At 37.2% G+C, this 25,078-nt stretch overlaps 1 protein-coding gene across 1 annotated transcript in view; it reads right to left on the minus strand.

Annotated features, from left to right (window-relative positions):
• DDX10 (DEAD-box helicase 10) overlaps positions 1-25,078 on the minus strand; it is a 282,250-nt gene that overhangs the window by 15,262 nt on the left and 241,910 nt on the right. Inside the window, exon 17 of the mRNA XM_065946144.1 lies at positions 12,164-12,300. Coding sequence (XP_065802216.1) covers positions 12,164-12,300 — 137 coding nt within the window. The remainder of the gene's footprint in view (positions 1-12,163; positions 12,301-25,078) is intronic.

Genomic DNA, 25,078 nt, shown 5'->3' on the forward strand with positions numbered 1-25,078 from the left:
GTCGGCCACGTTATGTTTATGGGGTGCAATGAGCAATTTTTTTTCTTAATGAAAGATTTTGATGAGGAGGAAAACAGAAAGTTGATATCCCAGAAGATAATCCTATTCTTATAAATGTATACACTTATTTAAAAACTCCTGCCATAGTTTTGTTTTTAATAGTTAAAAATGATTATATTAATGACTCTATTACATATCATACTCTGCTTTCTTCTTTAATTAGATATTCCTGGTAATCTTGCAAGGTAAGAATTATCATCATTCAATTGATGAAGAAAACTGAAGGTCAGAGAGGTTAAGTAAACCAACTTGTATGGCCGACAACTGGTAAAAGAAATGAGTGTTCAAACTTAGGTCGGTCTACCTGACTCCAGAAGTCACAATTTTTCCATAGGGCAAAAGAGCCTGCCTTTGTTCTAACATAGACTTAATTTCATAAAACTCCTACTTCTCTGCATGTTGCTAAGTTTTGGATATGGAACATACATCCATATTCCAAACTATATGCAGTGGTGCCTGTGGAAAAGTCATTCAGTTCCTTGGTTCATAGTGCGCATGCATGCATGCTAAGCTGCTTCAGTTGTGTTCAATTCTTTGTGACCCGCGGAACTGCAGCCTGCCTGGCTCCTCTTTTCATGGGATTCTCCAGGGGCAAGAATATTGGAGTGGGTTGCCGTGCCCTCCTCCAGGGGATTTTCCCAACCCAGGGATTGAATCCGTGTCTCTTACAGGCAGGTTCTTTACCACTAGAGCTACCCAGGAAGCCTGATTCATAGAACCTCATGTAATTCATATCTTAGACCTGGTCAAGCAACTATTTCTGTAATACAGATGGTTCTGAGACCATTCTTTGAGGAACAGACACAGAGACATAGTTTAAATTCCCACGTATTGATACTCAAAAGCAGAAGGGAGGAGTTTGATTCATTGATATAATATTTTCCATGTAGAGGAAACTACCATGTCTTACTTGGCTTGATTTTAAAAATTTCTCCCTCTGGCCCTTAGGAAGCTTTAGTCAATAGTTTTAACAGATGTAGAAAGGGATGGGACTTCCAACAAGAAGAATGTAATCATCAGTACTTACCATGAATAGAAAGGCTGCTAGCTGTTAAATAGCTTACTTTAAATAAATGATGTGGGCATACTTTAAATAAACGTGTAAGTAAACTCCAGTAGAGGAGATGAGAATGTTCTCTGTAATCTGGAAACCACACTCCCTGGCCTACAGGGTCTGAACTTGGAACTGCTACTCCAAGCCTCAAGAACATTCCAAGTGCTGTCTGATATGATTGTGGCCAAGACATCAAAGAAGGAAAGATTTGTTGGGCAAACCTTTCAGCTTCTTCCCTGGTATACTATGACTTTACAGAAACACAATATAATCCCTAAACTTCCAAGGACACTGGGGCAAATGGTTCCAATAATTAAGTTACAAAATGGTAACCATAATCACTTGGGATTTTGTAAGCCTGACAGTGGAAGAGACTGTGCTGCCAGAAAGCATCACGATGCCGAATGCTAGAGCTCCTAACTTCTGTGGCAGCTGTGTTTGCTCATGTGCAATTAGGGCTGTGCAAGTTGGTGTGTGTTACATCATAAAACGCAGGATCAACATCGCCATACAAGCCTATTCAGAAATCTAACAAAAGCCAGGATAAGCGGTTGCTGGAAGGAAGCACGCTCCTTCTATTACCATGTCTGTAGAGCTTTTCAACCTCGAGCTTTTCTTCTCTTTTTTGGAATGCACACAAGAAATTAGGTGAAACTGCATACTGATCTAGCTGCAAGGAAGCTGAGGACAGGGAGTATTCACTCACACAGAAACCCGTGGGTGTCCTTTTACAACATGCTGCCAAACAGTGTGTGGAAAGCTACCAGAGTTCAGCATCTGAATATTCACTTGCCCTTACTTATATAAAACTCTCCTTCTTGCATTCATATCAGTAAATGTAGCTTGGACTTCTTCTTAAAGAATTTTAAGCTAATAATAAATGACCTTGGGGCCATTAAAAAATTCTCAGAAATCTTTATACCTATCTTTAAATATTGGCACTCTGGTATTCAATATGTAGTGCCAGACTTTTCCTCTTACCAAAAATTTTCATTCACAAGGCCATGGCAACAGTCCTAATGAAGATTAATTACTTCAGTATACTCCATAAAATCTGCCCAGCTTCCTTCTGAAGGCTACCGCATATAGAAATGGAACTGAAAATGTATCAGGTCCTTAATGTCTCTTTTCTAGCTGCTTGGTACTAGAAACAGAGTTGCAAAAGCAATCTAGTCAAAGAAAATATTGATTGGCTCAGCATTCACTACAAATATAACAGTAAGAGCATAAGATACCTCTTAGATCAGAATTCTAATAATCAGAAAAGGTTGGGGATCGTGAGAGGGCAACACAGGCAGGGGACTGCAATCACATGTACGTGCTTCCTTCTAAAAAACACACAAACATCATTTGAGAAGGGCAAAAAGTTTGGCTCCCCCATCTCACAATAAACATGTTTGAGATTCCCTTAAAGTTCATCCATCAAGTCCAGGTTAAGAACCTCTGCTCTGCAGCAATTTAGAAGACATACATAATGATTTCTCTTCTCCCAGATTAAAAAAAAAGGTTAAACATTCACACGAGTTCAGTTTATATTATGGATTTATCTTGCTACTAATCTGTATGTAAAACATTTCTGCTCCCCAAAAGCACATTAGCTTTTCTCCTCGAACTACTTTCACTAATTAGTTTTTAATATTCATGATCATCATCTACCCAATCATGTCCCCAGTGTTCTAACTATCTGGCAAAACTAAGTTTTACACTTTCATCTTACTCTTCATTAGTCCTTCAAATGATTTTAAGAGAGAGAAAACTCGATGTTCAACAAAGTTATCCATTAAAGAATTACTTAGAATAGCAAAAACAAAACAAAACCAAATAACAAGAACCAAAAACCTAAGCATGGATACAACCTAAAATTCTAAAAGAGGGAATGGATAAGGAAAATGATATAATATAGTCATTGACATTAATGTATTCTACATGAAGCAATGTGAAATGAAAAAAAAGGGTGGCATCACTCTCAAGGTTGGTCCTAAGAAAGTATCATTTTCAACAGTCTTTTCATTGAAAGCAAAGTTGCCATGCATCGGCATCACGGCAGCAACCAAGAGAACCCTTCGAGGAGTTTCATCACCCTTGAGAGACGATTCATTCTGGTCTCATGGCATCCTCACCATTGATCCAACTTCTCAGAGATCCTAGCACTTCTGAAATGTGGCAAACCTACCACTGTCATTGAGTAACAGTTATTCAATGGTGGCTAAATGACAGAGTAGAACGCACAGGGTAAAACCTGAGAGTTTTATTTAGTGCACAGTTTCTAGCTTGGGGTGTCCCCAGTGGCACAGCTGGTAAAGAATCCGCCTGCAATGCGGGAGACCTGGATTCAATCCCTGGGTTGGGAAGATCCCCTGGAGAAGGGAAAGCTACCCACTCCAGTATTCTGGTCTGGAGAATTTCATGGACTGTATAGTCCATGGAGTTGCAGAGAGTCAGACATGACTGAGCGACTTTCACTTTCATGCTTCCACTCAATAATTGGACAAACTGGGAGCTTCTCAAATACTGTGTTTCTTAAAATACGTCTTCCCTATCCCAACTCTCATCCCAGAAAATAATACCTTACCTTCCTCAGTGGGTAGCAACCTTTCCCGTAAGAGTCTGAAGACAAAAAATACTGCCTTCCCACTCCCTACACTCGGCTTACTCCCTCCCTCCCTTACCCCAACAAGTTGGGGTAGTTTCTCCATTGGAAGTTTCTCCATTCATTCTTTACATCACAACAGGATATGCTTCTGTTTCAGTGCAATGGCAAAAGGGAGAAAGACAAAAAGAATACAATTTAAAGAAAGTCAAGTAAATTAACTCATCATTTACAACTCACTAAGTTATGATAAAAGCTCTATGAAATCTGATAGGTCATGAACTTTGTATTTCACAAAGAAGAGATGATTGAGATTTTCTCTTGAAAGTTGCTAGGTATACTGGAAGCAGGGATATACCTCCTGAAATTAAAAAGAATAAAAGGAAAGAATGGCAGGCACATAATAAAGTCATTAATAATATCATTAAGCTAAGCCACCTTCTTTCCATATCTACCACCCACAACTAGATTCACCAGTGAATACTGGTTCAAGGAAGTGAAAACTATAGCCAATCCTATTTAACAATCACCTAGACTATGAGTAAGAAAAACAATTCCTTCAAAAATCATCCCCTATATTTAGCACTTATGATTCCATCAATTTACATAAAACACATAATGTGCAACACCAAGCCCCAACTAAAACCAGTTAAGAAAGGAAAAGGCTTTCTTGGGAATTTTCCTTCCCCCCAAATTCACCTTTGATGTACACATATTTCTTTTCCAGGTGAAACAGTCTCCCACATATAAAGAAAGCTGACTATAAAGTCTTGGAAAGGTATTTGCTGGGAAAAATTTACTGAAGAGTTATCACAGAACAACACTAAGAGAGACCACACAGATTAAAGTAGTGCATCTCCTTCAAGTAAGAGATAATTTTTAAAGATGGGCAAGTTCACTCAGAAACAGAAAACTAGCATAAAACAGATTTTTAAAACAAAACAAAACTCCCAACAAATGGAAAAAACAGGCAAAAATCCTTGATCAGCCTTTTGATTAAGAGCTGTGTCAGACTAAGCAAAAAAAATAGCTAATTATATTAGATGTGAAAATTTACCTTGTACAAGAAAAGGTATCAATCCATATAAAGGTTTTATGTCTAAATTATGCCAACAGTCTCACTACAAATTATACATGTGAGAGATCTTAGACCACCTAAAATAATCTACCAAATATCCCACTACATAACAACATAAAGCAATCTGCCTTAGCCAGAGACTGTGGTCTGTGAAGAAAACATTGACATAACGCGGTAACAGTCTAATCACAAACTTTTTCACTTTCCCTTTTTTGTTTGAAAAACATTAAGATTATAAATATTGAAAAGTTAATTTGACTGGATAATGAATATCTGGAACATCCAGCTGCTTCTTTTCCTTAGTATTCAATACTTTGCAAATTGTCACATCATTAGCAATCCACATGAAGATGGCCATAAACCAAACATGATGAATACTACAAGATATACAAAAATTAATCTTATATTACATGCTCAGAACCAAATTTCTCTCAGCTTGTGAGGCACAGCTAAAAGGAACACATTTACTGAAAGAAGAGTTTAACTGGAATATGGTTACAGGTACTTGTCTCACCAAAGCCATACTCTTTAGAAAGGCAATTTACCCTTCTCCCTGCTCTCTTATAACAAACTCACTTCAGGTTTAGCTGAGCCATCAAGCCCTTCAGGAAGCTGTTTGTAGTTTGCCAAGCCCAAGACTTAGGCACATCATTTTCAGGCCGACCTACACCTCTCCCCACCACCTCCGCCAGTGCACAGATCACAATACTTAACCAACACGCTGGTCTGTAATTGCCTGCTTATCCGTCTGTAACCTCCACTGAACTAAAAGCTCTGTCAAAGCTGGGAAGGTAGTTTTCTTGCCTAAAGTTTTATCCTCGGTACCTGCACTATGCCTGGCACAGGATAGGTACAAAAAAATTTCTCAGTTGAAAGAATGGATGGAAGAAATGTGACAAGAAGCCAGAAATTACAGATCAAAAAGATATTTTTAACTCTTAAGCAATCAGGATGTGATTTAAATAAAGCAGAAAGTTCTTTCTCCAGCTCTTAGCATCACATATAGAAGCCTCTCAAAATGTTTATTGTGAAAGCAGTATAACTCTACCATATGGACTATTATGGAGATAAAAAAATGAAAAATCATTTATAAGTACAAAGATAATTGCATGCAATATTTGAGGTCATATGTCCTCAAAAAGTATAAAAAGTCTGTATCAAAACTCACTGGAAATAAGAATACATGATTCCATGTAGTTCACAGAAGACCAATAAATTCTCTGATGTCACAAAGTTCACAGCAACAAAGAGCCAGGTTTTCTACCAAATTGTTCTATTTTTAATAACACTAACAACAAGAAATCCTAACATTTTGTATTAATTCTACCTATGCTAATTCCATAGAAGGAATCAGAAATGAAAGCCACAGAGTAAACACAGCCTGGACCAACTATAACATGGAAGAAGATAAGAAATCAGAGAACATCAAAGTAAGCTCTCTCTTCCTTACCTAGTTTTAAAAATAGCACACAAAAGTTTAGAGCTGCCAATAGAGTTCAGGCATCTGCTACTGACTAACCAGCTGACATTCTTCTATATGACGGGTAGATTATCCACTCCCTGTATTTCATAGCTCTGCTTCTGTGGATAAATGGAGCTATTAACAGAAGCATTTGTTTTTAAAATCCCTTAAGAGGAACTGAGGGTCATATAATTGACCATACTATAAGCAAGACACCTTTTTGTCATGTGAATTTAAAGGAATTGATTCATACATCAGAATCTCTTTTGAATGACAATTCTGATAATTCTATAGAGGGTTAAGGAGGGTTTACATTCTACTGTGGCTAAATACCAAGCTGAGAAGGACAGAAGTACAAACTCTTTAAAATCCTATCAGATCTTCCTGAAGAGGAATTACTGATCCCAAGGTCAGTTGTCCTCCACTAAATCTGCCTCTCCTTTGCCTGTTTCCTACAAGTATCTTTCCATGTAGAGAGACCAAAGCGTTACTTGAGTTGAATATCTATGGGTGTCACCAAAGTGAAGGTAAAAGAAATAAACAAAGGGAACTTTCAAAGAAATTGGCTCACACTACTTAGTGTGGGACTAAAAGCCACTTTCTAATTGGTAATAACCAGCCCCATACAAACTCGTATCTGAAAATGATAGTTAATATCCAGAGCACAGTGGCAGTGAGGGTGACCAAGAGGCTGGAACACTCTAGCTGTTGCTGCAATTATTGAGTAGAAGCTAGAAACTGTGAACCAAATAAAACCCGTGAACAAGCCAGGAGGATCGTCTAAAGCTGACATCACAAAATCTTAGGGTTGAGTTATGTTCATGAGAGGCAAAAAAAAAAAAAGATGTAGCAAAACTGGAACAATACAGGGAGACTGTATTGGTGCTATCATTATGCATGGTGGTGGTGGTGGTGGTGGTGGTTTCGTCACTAAGTCGTGTCCGACTCTTGCGACCTCATGGACTGTAGCCTGCCAGGCTCCTCTGTCCATGGGATTCTCCAGGCAAGAATACTGGGTTATGCATAGGAGAAGCAATTACTACTGTCAAAATTCTAATGTATAATACTTTCTCTTATCTAAAACAATGTGGTTTTAGTTTACATGTATCTTTATTTATTGCCACTAAAGTAATTTCAAGAAAGAAGGGAAAATGAGAGTATAAGTTTCACATGTGGACTATTACTTGCAAATTACCCTAAACCTTGCCCTCTAGACCAGGAATGGAAAACAGGTTTTATCTTATATACTGATCCCAGCTGATTGAAGGCCCTGTCTGAGAAGGACTGCTAGGGCTAAATGGACAGAATACAAAGCCTACCTTGGATGAGGGATTGGACAATAAGGCACTAGTGATACATTCTGCCATCCTGGGGTTTAGTCCAGTGGTTGTCCAACTGTGAGAGAATTTCCTCCCCAAAGGATATCTGGCAATGTCTGAAAATAATTGTTATCTCAACTGAGGAGGTGCTAGTGGTACAGGATGATGCTAAACAGCCTACAGCACCCCCAAACTCCTCAAAACAAAGAATCATCTGGGCCACAACGTCAGTAGTGCTGAGGCTGGGAAACCATGGTCCAGTCAAATCTACCCTATGATTAGTCCATGGATCAGATCTTCAGTCAAATAACATTACATTTGTCTTGATGTAGTTTTCCTTAACTATCTCTCCAAATACCTGAGTAATTCTATATAACCTGATTGGAGAACCAAGGAATCAATTTGATTCAGGCAGATCACACTGATCTGTCCTTAACTTGTACTGTGACCACAAATTATTCTAGCCTTTGAAAGCTTGTTTTTTTCATCTGAGAGGAGGCTGGACTAGATAATTACCATGCTCACACAGAAGACAAAACTGCTAGGAAGCCCCTAAATGCACTAATGGAATAAAGCCCTTGCTGATATTCTTTTCAACTAAAGATAATTTCCCTTTAGCCTAAAACCAAAGTTTCTCAATTCCTTTCGATCTCTTCTAGTGTAGTTACCAGTTATGCCTGAACTTAAAAACTATTTTAATTTTTACATAATGCTTAAATACTTCCAATCTGGGGCCTTCCTGGCGGTGCAGGGGTTAAGAATCCACCTGCCAGTGCAGGGGACATGAGTTCGATCCCTGATCCAAGATGATCCGACATGCCATGAACCAACTAAACCTGTGTACCACAACTAGCTCTCTAAAGCCCAGGAACCACACTGTTGAATCCTGTGAACCCTAGAGCCTGTGCTCCACAACAAGAAAAGCCACCGCAATGAGAAACCCATGCACTGCAACCAAGAGTAGCTTCTGCTCACGGCGACTAGAGAAAAGCCCGCACAGCAGAGAAGACTGACCACAGCCAAAAACAAACACACAAAATAAAAAAACAATATTTCCCGTCTAAACCCTTGCCATGGAATTAGATGCTTTGGCATCTCTCAAGGTATTCCTACTGTCTTGTCCATCACCATTACACTATCTGAACTTGGCTTCTTCCTGTTCTCCAACAACATATTCTGTCATTTCTTGTATCACTTAAGCTATTGGGATCAGTTGTATAGTTGCTTATCATTATACTTCTCTCTTTTACCCTATAAATCTCCTTCCTCAGCTAATTAATCAATGTAACTATTTCAGGGCCTTTCTTTGTGCCTATTAACATTAATGTTGGAGAGATGAGTAGAGGCTGGAGCTGAATGTGTTGATATAAAAAGAGTTTCTGGCTACAAAGCATTTACAGGCTAATTAAAAGGATGAAATGTGAAACTATTAGAGAAAAAGTCATATTAAATAGGAGGTAGTGGAGAAATGTCACTAAGAGGGTAAGAAATGCCAAAAGAATGAAACAAAATATCTACTGTCTGAAGATTAAGAACAACTCAGAAGCTATCAAAAATGTTAGAAAAAAATCCTTACAAATCAGATACAGAAGGACTGCTGTCATCTTACCAATGACTTCAAAAGTTGGCCCTATGTCTTCAAGTTATGTTAGAGAGAGATGAAAAACATGGCCAAATAACAAACTGCAAGAACCAATAAGTTCCCTTCAAAGAGAAAAATTACACAGAGCATTTGGAAGTTACTGATATAAAGTCATTTGTGTTAACACCCCACCTATCGAAATGGAGATCCCATAAACTACTCTGAAAGAGGGGCATTTATATAAGAATAAAAAGGGCAACAAATTTAACCATACTTACTGGCACAAAGACAGAAATATAGATCAATGGAATAGAATAGAAAGCCCAGAGATAAATCCACGAACCTATGGACACTTCATCTTTGACAAAGGAGGCAAGGATATACAATGGAAAAAAGACAATCTCTTTAACAAGTGGTGCTGGGAAAACTGGTCAACCACTTGTAAAAGAATGAAACTAGAACACTTCCTAACACCATACACAAAAATAAACTCAAAATGGATTAAAGATCTAAATGTAAGACCAGAAACTATAAAACTCCTAGACGAGAACATAGGCAAAACACTCTCCGACATAAATCACAGCAAGATCTTCTATGACCCACCTCCCAGAATATTGGAAATAAAAGCAAAAATAAACAAATGGGACCTAATGAAAATTAAAAGCTTTTGCACAACAAAGGAAACTATAAGTAAGGTGAAAAGACAGCCCTCAGATTGGGAGAAAATAATAACAAATGAGGAAACAGACAAAGGATTAATCTCAAAAATATACAAGCAACTCCTGAAGCTCAATTCCAGAAAAATAAACGACCCAATCAAAAAATGGGCCAAAGAACTAAACAGACATTTCTCCAAAGAAGACATACAGATGGCTAACAAACACATGAAAAGATGCTCAACATCACTCATCATCAGAGAAATGCAAATCAAAACCACAATGAGGTACCATTACACACCAGTCAGGATGGCTGCTATCCAAAAGTCTACAAGCAATAAATGCTGGAGAGGGTGTGGAGAAAAGGGAACCCTCTTACACTGTTGGTGGGAATGCAAACTAGTACAGCCACTATGGAAAACAGTGTGGAGATTTCTTAAAAAACTGGAAATAGAACTGCCATATGACCCAGCAATACCACTTCTAGGCATACACACTGAGGAATCCAGATCTGAAAGAGACACGTGCACCCCAATGTTCATCGCAGCACTGTTTATAATAGCCAGGACATGGAAGCAACCCAGATGCCCATCAGCAGATGAATGGATAAGGAAGCTGTGGTACATATACACCATGGAATATTACTCAGCCGTTAAAAAGAATTCATTTGAATCAGTTCTAATGAGATGGATGAAACTGGAGCCCATTATACAGAGTGAAGTAAGCCAGAAAGATAAAGAACATTACAGTATACTAACACATATATACGGAATTTAGATAGATGGTGGCGATAACCCTATATGCAAAACAGAAAAAGAGACACAGAAGTACAGAACAGACTTTTGAACTCTGGGGGAGAACGTGAGGGTGGGATGTTTTGAAAGAACAGCATGTATACTATCTATGGTGAAACGGACCACCAGCCCAGGTGGGATGCATGAGTCAGGTGCTCTTGCCTGGTGCACTGGGAGGACCCTGAGGAGTCGGGTGGGGAGGGAGGTGGGAGGGGGGATCGGGATGGGGAATACGTGTAACTATATGGCTGATTCATGTCAATGTATGACAAAACCCACTGAAATGTTGTAAAGTGATTGGCCTCCAACTAATAAAATAATATTAAAAAAAAAAAAAAAAAAAAGAAAGAAACTTTTCAGTCCAGATACAGTTAGGTTTTAATTCATAAGTTTTGATTGTCAAGAAATATAAAAACTAATAAACTACAACCTCAAAGCTAAAAAAAAAAAAAAAAAAAATTTAACCATACTGAAAGCTCATCAAGGTCTGGACATGTGCACACAGGTATTTACTCTTAGAGGTCAATTTCTAAAGATTAACATTATGCTCTGAACCTAAACTATTTAACCCTTACCATTTATATATTTTTTCTAAAGCCTAACAAACTGTTTTCACCTGTGATGCTCCTTGGGGTAGCAACGCTACTATGTCCATAACCTAGTTGTCCAATAGTAAATATCTCAAGTTTCTTGCATCGCATGGGAAGACTGTGTTTTGGATGGGTCATTTTCACTGTTATAAAATAATTCTATGTCTAGATGAGCACAAGATTAAAATAAAGAGTAAATGAAATGATCTCTCCATAGCATTTCTCTAAGGGGATAATCTTTTTGAGACTTCTTCATAATGCTTAAAGCCAGATTATAGCTCTCTGGGGCCTATTTTTTTCAACTCCAAACTTTTCAGACTAGCATTTGAGGGGTTCCAACCAGTTTCCTCTCCCCTTCAATCACATTAACTTCATCCAGCATTAGTATCCTCCTTGTGCCTAAACAGGCTCATTGATTTAAAATGTCCATGCTGCTCAATATTCTCAACTTTTAAATCAATAGAATTTCAATATAATCTAATACATAGTACTCTGAAAACAAGTGCTGAGCAAGTCATTCCATTCATTACATTTCTGCTTTTCGCATGGCAACAAATAAGTCCACATTTGAGAGAGGGCTGTTTACGTATGAGAGGTCTGTTTACATATGAGTTTTCCATTATTTTATGTGTTTCTTACTTTTATATCAAAGAACGTGATTTAAAAATTCAGAGATAATTTTTAACAATAATCTCATCACTAAATCAAAATAAAATCTTATCTCTGTTTGCAATAAATATATCCTAGTGGATCAAATACTTAAGCATAAAGAATCAAAAAGAGAGAGGAGAAAAGAATAGACCAAGAAAAAGACATAACTCTCTATCACCCATATATCTGTTAAACAGGTATTACAGGAACAGTAGAAGGGCCTCTAAAATGATGAGAAGAGCATGAGATGGTTGTTTCCACACATCTTTTGAATTTATTAAAAGGAGAAGATTTCTATTCTTAATGCTACCAACAGTAAAAACATACCTGATTTTATTTTCCATATCTTCACTATCTGACTCTTCAGAGCTTCTGTACTTATCTGGATCTGGAAGTGTGCTTGGATCAAATCCATCATTATCATCATCGCTCCAATCCAGAAAGGCTTCCTCTTCATCTCTAGCCTAAAAAAATACAAGGAAAATTGTGGTTTAAGAAAACACTGATAAATAATCAGGTCTTATTACTAGCCCCAAATAAATACTGCTAATTGAGATCCTCAAATTAGAAGTCTTCTATTCTGGTGAAGGCCTTCATGTGACTTTCAGAACCAGAATCATTTGCACTGAGGGGGAAAAAACCACACCATTTCAAAAGTAAAACAAAATATGGTTCAAAAAGTAAATCATTAAGAAGTCCCTTATGTGCAATATAGGAAAAATTTGACAGTTCAATTACTTCTAAGTCATTCAACTATCAAAGAAATAAAAGTATAAAATAAATTTTAGTGCTCCTGTTCACTATGCAAATTTTAAGACTACCAAAAATATTAGGTAAATATATAAAAAGCCAAACGAGAGAATACAGGAACATTTGCCTGATAATTTTATAACCACAATAAGCCTTAAAACAACAATCAAATCTTTACAAGCTCATTAATAGTAAGGGAACTTCTAAATTCAAATTAAGTATACAAAGTCACTAAGAATGATGGAAAAAATAGGGTGAATAGCAAGATACAGAAAACTGGAAACTATTCAGTTTCATAGTTTCATGCAAGTAGGTAGGTAGGCTTTTTTACTCTGTTTTGCAATGGTTTATTTTTGTCAAAGACCAAAGTAATGAAAATTTAAAATAAATTTACTACATAATTTATGTAATGAACACCCCTTATAACAAATTTATTTTTGGCAGATTGGTTATATCACCTGGTAGATAAGAAACACTGTCACGGTGCATTTAACAGATTATAACCAATAAGCAGAACTGAAAAACAATTCTGGACGAATTTCTCTTAGTGGGTACACTTTATAAATTTTCTTCACACCATATGTGACAAACTTCAATGATTCTTTGATTTCAAATGTTTAACGTTCTTTCCCAGAAACTGAATAACAACTCAGAATATCACAGTTATTGACTGTGTAGGCCTCTACTGAAGCCTGAAGTCTGCGAACACCTTTTGAACAGGTTTTCCTTGATAACCTCTAAACATAATAAAAGGAGGAAAAGTAAAGAAAACAAGGATTAGTCACCACTGCAAAAGTCCCTTATTGTTTTCCTGGTAAAATTCCCGGCTAAAAATAAAGGGTCTGGAAACAAGTATCAGGAGGGAAAAAGGAAAGGCTGCCCTCAGAGGCAGTAAGCGGCACACTCAACAACATACCACTCTACGGTTCACTTGAAAATAATCAAGGATATCAACAAAAGCTGAATGTCATCATGTATTGAAGAACACTAATCTCCCAAGCTACAAGATATTCCAATTTTCCAGTCTGATTCTCTCAAAGGAATCTGCTATCTAAAAGGTGCAGACAGAGAATTACCAAAGTATTGTGTTGGCCAAAAAATTGGTTTGGGTTTTCTGAACAAACTATTTGACCAACTCAATAATTCTTAAGCTTTTTTGACCCAAAGAGCTTGTGTTAATGTGGATTATACCTAATATCATTTACTGTATTAGAAGTTTAAACTCAGAATTTTAAACAATTCATTAATTTAAAAGCAATAATAACAAACTCTGTATCATTATATATTAACATATATTAAGATAGTGTTTTATGAAAATAGCTACAAATTGCAAAACAAAAGAACTATGTTTTACATTTTAAACAGTCTCTTTAATGTCTGGCTGATAAGAAGGTATTTGGATTCTTAAATCTGCTTTTGCATTCAATATGTTGTTCTGGTTGAAATATATGCAGAAAATCCAGTCTCTCAGAGATGGGAAAGGGAAAAGTCATTTAACAGCCTTTATAGATAGGTGTAGTTCTTCTCCTTTGATACTACACCAAGTATTGATGAATGGCAGTTTTTTTAAAAGTTGTTGCAATGTGGAATCTGAAGCCATCATTAATACACTTTCTACATCCTGTTACATTAAAATCCATCGGTCTACTATGCACTTTGAATGGATCTTTTTTTAAATCAGTGAGTGATTTCATAACACTGTGCATTGGTCATTTGGAAAATAATGATTCACTAAAATATCCATATCCTACTTATGTGGATCTTCAAATGTTAACACATTTCAACTATACAATATTTTTAAAAATCATATTTCTTATTATCAGTCAGTGTCTTTTTAAAATGTCTTTCAAGGTACTGGAAAGCTATTGGTGGACATAAGTTTTCCAAAATCCTCATTTTTTTCTTAGTGGCACAGTAGGGAATCTGCCTGTGAGATGCAGGAGACACAGGTTCGATTCCTGGGTTGGGAAGATTCCCCGGAGGGGGAAATGGCAACCAACTGCAATATTCTTGCCTGGAAAATTCCATGGACAGAGGAGCCTGGGAGGCTACAGTCCATGGGATCACAAAGAGTTGGACATGATGGAGCACACAGCATAATTTTTTCCTTAAATGCTTGGACTTTTTCATTAGCAAGAAATAATTTCAGTTTTTTTTTTCCTTGACATGTAAGCAACAAGTGTTTTTTTCCTCTGGATGCTTTCAAAATTTTTTCTTTATCATAAAGCAGTTACACTGTGATGTGTCTAAGAAGGTTTTCCTTTGTATTCATCTTTCTTCGCACAGAGTCGGACATAACTGAAGCGACTTAGCAGCAGCAGCAGCAGCATCTTTCTTCAGGCTCTACAACCTTCTTGGATTTATCAATTGCTTTACACTAAATTTGGGAAGCTTTTGGCTATTATTTCTTCAAATATTTTTATGCTTCTTTCTCACCATTCCTTCCATGCTTGCAAAAAACTGCATATTAGACTACTTCACAGTTCTCTTAGTTTTGCTCATTTTTCTTCAACGTTTTTTCTTTCTCTTCTTTGCATATGGTCATTTCTCCTGAGTCATCAGGTTTTCTGTTGTTGTTTCTTTTTCCTGATAATTTCAAACATTTTTCAGACCACCCATCAAGAACTTTATAGTAACTGTGCTTTCAGGTCTAAGACGAGGTTTCTTTTTGTTTTGATTGTATTAGTTTCCATAATTTCCACAGGTTATATTCTTGCTCTGGGGAAGCCAACTATCTGTTTATTCACATACCTGTATTTTCTTTTAATTCTTCAAACATGTTTTCTCTTAATTCTTTTAACATTTAAAACAGTTGTACTGAAATCTTTGATAAATTCAAATCTGGGCTACCAAGAGTTTCTACTGATTATTTTTTCTTGGCCATGGGTCACAATTTCCTGCTTAATTACCTGTTTAATATTTTTGTAGAAAACTAGACACTGTAGAAAATATTTTCTAGAAACACTGAATTCTATTAGGTTTTTCTGAGAATTATTAGATTTCTATTCTAACAGAGAATTACCTTGCCTGGATTCAAGCTGCAAATTCTCTCTAGCCCATAGTGCTCAACTGCTGTATCTCATCTCTGACTTGTCCTTATAGCTCCAACTGCTGCTGCCGCTGTTTTCTTTCTTTTTTTTTTTTCATTTATATTTATTAATTAATTAGTTGGAGGCTAATTACTTTACAATATTGTAGTGGGTTTTGTCATACATGGCTGACATGAATCAGCCATGGAGTTGCATGTATTCCCCATCCCTATCCCCCCTCCCACCTCCCTCTCTGCCCGATCCCTCTGGGTCTTCCCAGTGCACCAGGCCCGAGCACTTGTCTCATGCATCCCACCTGGACTGGTGATCTGTTTCACCCTAGATAATATACATGTTTCGATGCTGTTCTCTCGAAACATCCCACCCTCACCTTCTCCCACAGAGTCCAAAAATCTGTTCTGTACATCTGTGTCTCTTTTTCTGTTTGGCATATAGGGTTATCATTACCATCTTTCTAAATTCCATATATATGTGTTAGTATGCTGTATTGGTCTTTATCTTTCTGGCTTACTTCACTCTGTATAATGGGCTCCAGTTTCATCCATCTCATTAGAACTGATTCAAATGAATTCTTTTTAATGGCTGAGTAATATTCCATGGTGTATATGTACCACAGCCTCCTTAACCATTCGTCTGCTGATGGGCATCTAGGTTGCTTCCATGTCCTGGCTATTATAAACAGTGCTGCGATGAACACTGGGGTACACGTGTCTCTCAGATCTGGTTTCCTCGGTGTGTATGCCCAGAAGTGGGATTGCTGGGTCATATGGCAGTTCTATTTCCAGTTTTTTAAGAAATCTCCACACTGTTCTCCATAGTGGCTGTACTAGTTTGCATTCCCACCAACAGTGTAAGAGGGTTCCCTTTTCTCCACACCCTCTCCAGCATTTATTGCTTGCAGACTTTTGGATAGCAGCCATCCTGACTGGCATGTAAAGGTACCTCATTGTTGTTTTGATTTGCATTTCTCTGATAATGAGTGATGTTGAGCATCTTTTCATGTGTTTGTCAGCCATCTGTAGGTCTTCTCTGGAGAAATGTCACAGCAGGATCCTCTATGACCCATCTCCCAGAATATTGGAAATAAAAGCAAAAATAAACAAATGGGACCTAATGAAACTTAAAAGCTTTTGCACAACAAAGGAAACTATAAGCAAGGTGAAAAGACAGCCCTCAGATTTGGAGAAAATAATAGCAAATGAAGCAACAGACAAAGGATTAATCTCAAAAATATACAAGCCACTTCTGCAGCTCAATTCCAGAAAAATAAATGACCCAATCAAAAAATGGGCCAAAGAACTAAACAGACATTTCTGCCACTGTTTTCTAAAGCAGTGCTTCCTATGAGTCTCCTCTCAGCTGTGAAATGTGAGATTCTGCCAAGGACTGAGGCAGAGCTGGCTTCACCCTCCCTGAGACTGCTTTGCTGCCTGGGGTTTCCCCTAATTTTCAGTTGCTCTGTTGGCTCTGAGATCTAACTCTGACATGTCAGGCAGAATCCTTCAATTAATTGCATTTTAATACATAAAATCATTTAAAATGGTTCTTTAAAATTTATTATAATGTAGCCTCCATAAACTAAGTACAATATAATAAGAAATAAACTCAATATTCCACTGTACATGTTTATCTACTTTATCTATTCAATAAAAGGAAAATACTAATACAAAATGATGAAAATTTATTTTTAAAGGGATAAAATATTATTTGGATTTGTATTACCACGACTCTCTTGAACTGCCAACCTTTTCTGATCTATAAGATGATCCCACTGTTGATATGATACCATACTGTTTGTACTGCATTATACTCCTCAATTCATGACAAAGACCAATAAATCTCAGTTGGCAATAACTCCTTTTAGAAACACAATTTCAACCTACTAGAAGTGTAGAGATGAGAGAAGAAAGACATATTCATATTGATCTTTTTTGCTTTTTGGTTCATTCCTTGAAGGGTTAGAAATATAAAACTATAAAAATGTATAATATTTGTATTAACAAGTATAGCATGCTTCTATTAATGCTTTTAATCTATCAAAAATAAACAAAACCTATCATCTACAACAAACTGACAAAACATAAATAAAAGTAAGGAAAGAGGGTATTTCCATAATGAAAACATTTTAGAAAAAAGCACTTTTCCTGGCAAAGTCTAGTTTAGAAGTATGTTCTTTCTAGTTATATAATGTAGCAAAAACAAAACTGACAATGGACATTTTAGCTGCTCTGTCTTGCTCTATCCTTGTGATTTCATAAACCATTTAAAAGCTAATATATAAATATGGCTTTTATCTCTCTCTGGACTCATTTTCAAGAGAGACAGCACAAATACTATCATACATCTATCACCTTGTATATGACTATGACATATCAGTCTATTAGAACATCACAGTCAGAAACTCATAGGAATTATTTAAGTATCCTTAAATACTTAAATACAGGAGACTAAAATTTGTTATCTTATAGATGCTGCACTCTGGCAGCAATGGGAAGGGAGGCTGGAGGGTATAAGATTTGAAGGTAGGATATCAGTTTAAAAACTACCCATACAATAATCCAGTAAAGGCAAGGGATTCAATGAAGGAAGTGGCAGTGGGGATGGAGGTAGGGAACAGGTACCAGAGACGTTAAGAAGGGAGAACCAACTAGACTCTGTGGACCACATGAGTATATAGTTCATTTCAGAGAATCAGAATGCTTCAGAGAATCAAAAAAAATATGTTCATAAGCACAGTTAAACATGATCTAAGAAAGTTTAGTAAACATTATGAAGATGCTTTATAAAAATGTCTTCCTTCAACAAGTTTTTATTAGGGAGACACAGTGCAGATATGCGCTTAGGTACTAGGGATGTAGCAGTGAATAAGACAGTCTCTGCCCTGATGATAAAAATAACTGTTCTAGGATAGTTATCCACATAAGCACTAAACTGAAAGCCACATTCTTCTATTTCTGGGGAGCATCTAATCAACAATGAATTGACTCCACTAGCTCTGCTAAATGTTCAACAACTGGCAGAATGCAACCTGGGTCCGGCTGTCAACATGCCTCTCCCTCTTCAGATACCTCCAGGCTGGAAGTTGCAACCATTCCTCCCTTGCTGACTAATCACTCCCATCTCTCTTCTCCCTCCCAGTTCAAAATGAAACAAGAAGCCCTACAGTTACACCCACACCCCACACTCCTCTTTTAAGGCTCTGAGAAATTAATGTAGTTCATACACACAAAGAGATCAGGGGCACCTCTATGAACTGACTGTTCCTGAAATACAGACTCAATTATAAGTAGGGCAGATGAAAATATCCAAAAAAGAAATGTAATCCAACTAGCTTTTATTTTGCTCTCAGTTTTGATGAGACGAAGAATACAGATGAGAAGTCACATTCTCCTACAAATTTATGAAGTGCTCTGACATACATTACCTTACTTCATCTTCAAACTCTATGAAGTAGGAAGAAAAAGAATTATTGCTCTCATTTTCAAAATTAAGAAAATGTGATTCAGATGATTAAACAGCTTAACCAAGGTCACACAAATATGTACATATGCTAGGTCTTCTACATCACCTGAATCTCAACTTTCACTAATAAAGCTTTGAATTTACTACTTGTATAATTATTTCTTCAGAAACAAGAATATTTTATAAGCTTCAAAAGGCATAGGGGGGCGCTTTCTGTGTCATCTTCTATGTGACCATCTCCACTTTTACCACCCTTGTCTCCCACTCCTCTCTGTTCTGTGGAACATTGCAACCAGCCTCCTAATCAGTCTCCCTGTAACCATTCTTCTAACCACTCCAATTCTGTGTTGTCATTTGTTGCTGCTGTTCAGTCAGTCATGTCCAACTCTGTGTGACCCCATGGACTGCAGTGTATCAGACTTCTCTGTTCTTCAGTATCTCCCCGAGTTTGCTCAAACTCATGTCCATTGAGTTGATGATGCCATCCAACCATCTCATTCTCTGTCACCCCCTTCTCCTCCTGCTATCAATCTCTCCCAACATCAGGATCTTTTCCAATGAGTCAGCTCTTCGCATCAGGTGGTCAAAGTACTGGAGCTTCAGCTTCAGCATCAGTCCTTCCAATGAATATTCAGGGTTCATTTCCTTTAGGACTGACAGGTTTGATATCCCTGTTGCCCAAGGGACTCTCAAGAGTCTTCTTCAGCACCACAGTTCTAAAGCATTAATTCTTCAGTGCTCAGCCTTTATAGTCCAACTTCTCACATTGTACATGACTACTGGAAAAACCATAGCTTTGACTATATAGACCTTTGTCGGCAAAGAATACGCTGCCTAGGTCCGTCATAGCTTTTCTTCCAAGGAGCAAGCATCTTTTAATTTCAAGGCTGCAGTCACTGTCTGCAGTGATTTTAGAGTCCAAGAAAATGAAGTCTGTCACTGTTTCAAGTTTTTCCCCATCTACTTGCCATGAACTGATGGGATTGGATGCCATGCTTTCTTAACTGAACAATGCAAAGAAAGAGGAAAATAACAGAATGGGAAAGACTAGCGATCTCTTCAAGAAAATCAGATATCAAGGGAGCATTTCATGCAAAGGTGGGCACAATAAAGGACAGAAATGTTATGGACCTAACAGAAGCAGAAGATATTAAGAAGAGGTGGCAAGAATACACAGAAGAGCTGTACAAAAAAGGTCTTAATGACCTGGATAACCACGATGGTGTGATCACTCACCTAGAGCCAGACATCCTGGAGTGTCAAGTCAAGTGCTGTCTTTACAATGTTTTTTTAAATAAGTTTCAAATTTGATCTTGTCTATCATCTGCTTACAACCTTTGAAGTCATACTTTCAGATCCTGGAACAAGTCAAGACCTATCCCACCTGAGAATCTGCATACTTGCTACTTCTCTACTAGAATCTTCTATTTCCTTTTGTCTGGTTTGTATTGTTTTCTGATCCAAACATGTGGTTTCTTTTCAACACTAAGTCTTCAATGTCAAATGAGTGTCTATCAATTCAACTAAATTCTGACAGTATGCAGAGTTAGCACAGATCCCATGGGTAAAGGGCTCAGTCCCACAAGACTCCATACTTCAGATGCCAGCTGCAAAATGCAGTCACCAAGCAACTTGCAATTCTACCTGGCCGACTACAAATTCGGGGATCCTCATAACCCCTCCTGAGGTCTGACAATTCTCTAGAACTCAGAAAAGTGCTTTACTTATGATAACAAGTTTATTTATTTAAAGGATATAACTCAGCAATAGCCAGATGGAAGAGATGCATAGGGTAAAGTATGCAGGGAAGATGGGGTGGAGACCTGTCATGCCTTCTACAAGGGGGTCACCTCCCCAACATATCAAAACACTGACCAACCTGGAAATTCTCGGAATCTTGTTGTTCAAATGTTCTTGTAACTCAATTTCCAGGCTCACCTCCTCTCATGAAAGGGAACAGGGCCAATCATAAGCTTGGTCTTTCTAATGACCAATCCCCACTTTGAAGCTATCTAGAGATCCCACCATGAGTCACTTCATTAGCTTAAATTCAAGTGTGTTGAATATGAATAATGAAAGACATTTCCATCACTTAGAAAATTTCATGGGCTAAAACTTTTGACTTCATTGTCAGGAACCAGGGACAAAGACCAAATAGATATTATTATACCAAACTGGTTAACTTCAAGTATTCAGGTATCAGATTAAACATTTCTGAACATCACCTCCTTAGTAAAACATCCTGTAGATTTCTCTTAATATTTAGAGTGAATACTTAAGCTAAGTATAATAGCTTATAGTTAGAGTGAATTCATTGTATGCATCCTTTCCTAGGCAGTAAGTTTCAAGACAGTAGAGGCCACATTGCGTTATCAGTACTGAAATAAATTTCTAGGCCGAAGATACAGCTGCTCTGCCAGGAGTGCCATATCAACAAACCAAACTTAGACAGCTTTCATGTCCTGTAAATGTTCCACCTGGCCAGAAATGTTCTATGTTCAGTCAGACAATCCCCAAATGCCAAGTCTACTCTGGTCCTTCCACTCCAAACAAGGTTATGATTATGTGGCCCCAATCAATCAGATATCTTCAATTTTTCTCTTCCTTGTTCTTTATTCTTCATCCTATAAAAACCTCCTGCCTTCTGCCCTGTTTTACAATTCTCCAAAAGGAGACTGTCCACTTCATGAAATGTTAAAGTTTCCATCACCTAAACTGTTTTCTTTGAACATTTTTAACATTGCTCACTACTATAGTTAAACACACAGAACAAGTTCTCAAATATTTGATAAACAAGTATTTAATGTGAAAATGTTAAACTGGAATACAGTACTATTTATTATTAACTACTGAATATATAAGTAAGTACTTATAAGGGTTTAACACTAGAAATCATTATATAAAATTTAGATCTGATCAGGTGGTTTTTATTAATAACAGTTGTTATTAATTTAATTAATTTTATAGTTCAGATTTCTCAAGTATAAAGTTTAAAGTATTTGGGCTTAAAGAGTTTGTAAAGATTTTAATTAATTGCAGATGCTTGGAAAATATGTAATTAGCACCTTCATGGGAAATAAAGTGAGTAGTCAGTAAAAAAAAAATGAAATGTGCAATATTCCTATAAAATAAATGTAAGTTATGTTTAAAATTCCTTCTAAAGGATAATGCAAGTAAATTTCATGTTAGAGTTTGTACACACACTGAGGGTTTATATATACATAAAGAATCTGCTTATTTCTATAAATATAGACAACTATGATCAAACTCATGACTGCTACATTCATTCAAAAAATACAGAAACCTCAAGCACTCCCTTCAGCTTGAATAACCATTTCCTAGAGTGCTTAGTATACTTAGCCATAATAGGCATGCAAAAATGGATAAGTCAGGGTCTTATATCTAAGAAGTTTAAAACTTTAGAATATTACATAAATAGACAGGCAACATAAAGAAGCATAAACATATCCTTAAACATGATGTTATACATGCTATATTTCCCTTATCTCTTTTTCTGAGAGCATTCACAGCAAAAGCAAAAACAAAATTCTATTAAAATTGAGAGAGCATGAAATATCTCAATAAGAAGTATAATAGTCTTGAAATGTTACTAAAAGAAAAAAACAAAGCTATAAAACTCTAGAACATTTCTGAGAAATGGAGAGGAGGGCTGATGTGAACAGAAGGAGAATAGATTATTTCCTTATACTAGACAAAAAGTAAGAGATCATCCCTTAGTGACACAGTAGATTTTGTTAGGGCAAAGACCTTAAATGTTCGTAAAATAAAAGGGAATGAGACTCCATTTCAACCACTTTACTAAGAAGTGGAGGTGGAAGCTACATTCATGTAATGGATTAAGGAATGAGTGGGCATTCTTGCTGGTTAGTCTGTGTGTTAGTGAGGAAATCAGTTTAAATACAGAGAATTATCTTTATTGCCTTCCTATATGCCATATAGCATTCATAAAAATAAGCTTGAAGGACTGCATTTATATTTTGGTTATATAATTCCACTTTTAAAAAGCAATCTCCCCATATTGTATGAATTAAAAGCAGAATGTCAATTCTGACACCTCAAAATTTCACAAGGAGGGAAAATTCCAAAATACAAGATAAACTAATTTTGACTCTAAGAAAGAATATAAAAATTGTGAAGAAAAGTTCGGAGAAAATGAGGTATTCAAACAACTCTATTCTCACTAGTAAGACTTTAACACCACTTTCTAAGCAAGCATTTGCTGCTGTTCAGCCTCTAAGTCGCGTTCAATGGACTGCAGCATGCACGTGGACTATAGCACACCAGGCTTCCCTGTCCTCCATTATCTCCCAGAGTTTGCTCAAACGCACGTCCATTGATTCAGTGATGCCATCCAACCATGTCATTCTCTGTCACCCCCTTCTCCTCCTGCTATCAATCTTACCCAGCGTCAGGGTCTTTTCCAATGAGTTAGCTCTTCACATCAACTGGCCAAAGTATTGGAGCTTCAGTTTCAGTATCAGTCCTTCCGATGAACATTCAGGGTTGATTTCCTTCAGGACTGAGATCTCCTTGCTGTCCAAGGGACTCTCAAGAGTTTTCTCCAGCACCACAGTTCTAAAGCATCAATTCTTCGGTGCTCAGCCTTCCTTATGGTCCAACTCTCACATCTGAACATCATTACTGGAAAAAGCATAGCTTTTACTATACAGACCTTTGTCCGCAAAGTAATGTCTCTGCTTTTTAACATGCTGTCTAGATTTGTCATAGCTTTCCTTCCAAAGAGCAAGCATCTTTTAATTTCATGACTGCGGTCCCAGTGTACAGTGATTTTGGAGCCCAAGAAATTAAAATCTGTCACTGTTTCCATTTCCCCCCATCTATTTGCCATGAAGTGATGAGACCAAATGCCATGATCTTTGTTTTTTGAATGTTGAATTGTAAGCCAGCTTTTTCACTCTCCTCTTTCACCCTCATCAAAAGAATCTTTAGTTTGTCTTCACTTTCTGTCATTAGGGTGGTATCATCTGCATATCTGAGGTTGTTGACATTTCTCTGGGCAATCTTGATTCCAGCCTGTGATTCATCCAGCTTGGCATTTTGCATCATGTACTCTGCATAGAAGTTAAATAAGCAGGGTGACAATGTACAGCCTTGATGTATTCCTTTCCCAGTGGAATGAGTCTGCTGTCTCATGTCCATTTAACTGTTGCTTCTTGACCTGCACGCAGGCTTCTCAGGAGGCAGGTAAGATGGTCTGGTATTCCCATCTCTTTTAAGAATTTTTCAGTTTGTTGTGATCCACACAAAGGCTTTAGCTTAGTCAATGAATCAGAAGGAGATGTTTTCCTGGAATTCCCTTGCTTTCTCTATGATCCAACAAATATTGGTAATTTGATCTCTGGTTCCTTTCCTAAACCCAGCTTGTATATCTGGAAGTTCTCAGTTCATATACTGTTGAAGACTAACTTTAAGGATTTTGAGCATTACCTTGCTAGCATATGAAATGAGCACAATTGTACAGTAGTTTGAACGTTCTCTGGCATTGCTCTTCTTTGGGATTGGAATGTAAATTTTTCATAGTTTTGAAATCTTTTTTAACTTTTTATTTTGTGTTGGGGTATGGCCGAATAACAATGGTGTGATAGTTACAGGTGAATGGCAAGGGGATTCAGTCATATATGTATGTATCCATTCTCCCCCCAACCATCCAGGTTGCTACATAACACTGAACAGAGTTCCATGTACTATACATTAAGTCCGTGTTGGTTATCTATTTTAAATATAGCAGTATGTACATGCCCATCCCAAATTCCCTAACTATCCCCTCTTCCCATCCTTCCCCTCAGCAACCATAAGCTCATTCTTAAAATCTGTGAGTCTGTTTCTGTTTTGTAAGTTCATTTGTATCATTTCTTTATAGATTCCACATATAAGGGATATCAATCGATTTCTCTTCTTCTCTGTTGCACTTACTTCACTCAGTATGACACTCTCCAGG

The sequence above is a fragment of the Muntiacus reevesi genome, chromosome 9 (assembly GCF_963930625.1).
Source record: "Muntiacus reevesi chromosome 9, mMunRee1.1, whole genome shotgun sequence".
Lineage (NCBI taxonomy): Eukaryota > Metazoa > Chordata > Mammalia > Artiodactyla > Cervidae > Muntiacus > Muntiacus reevesi.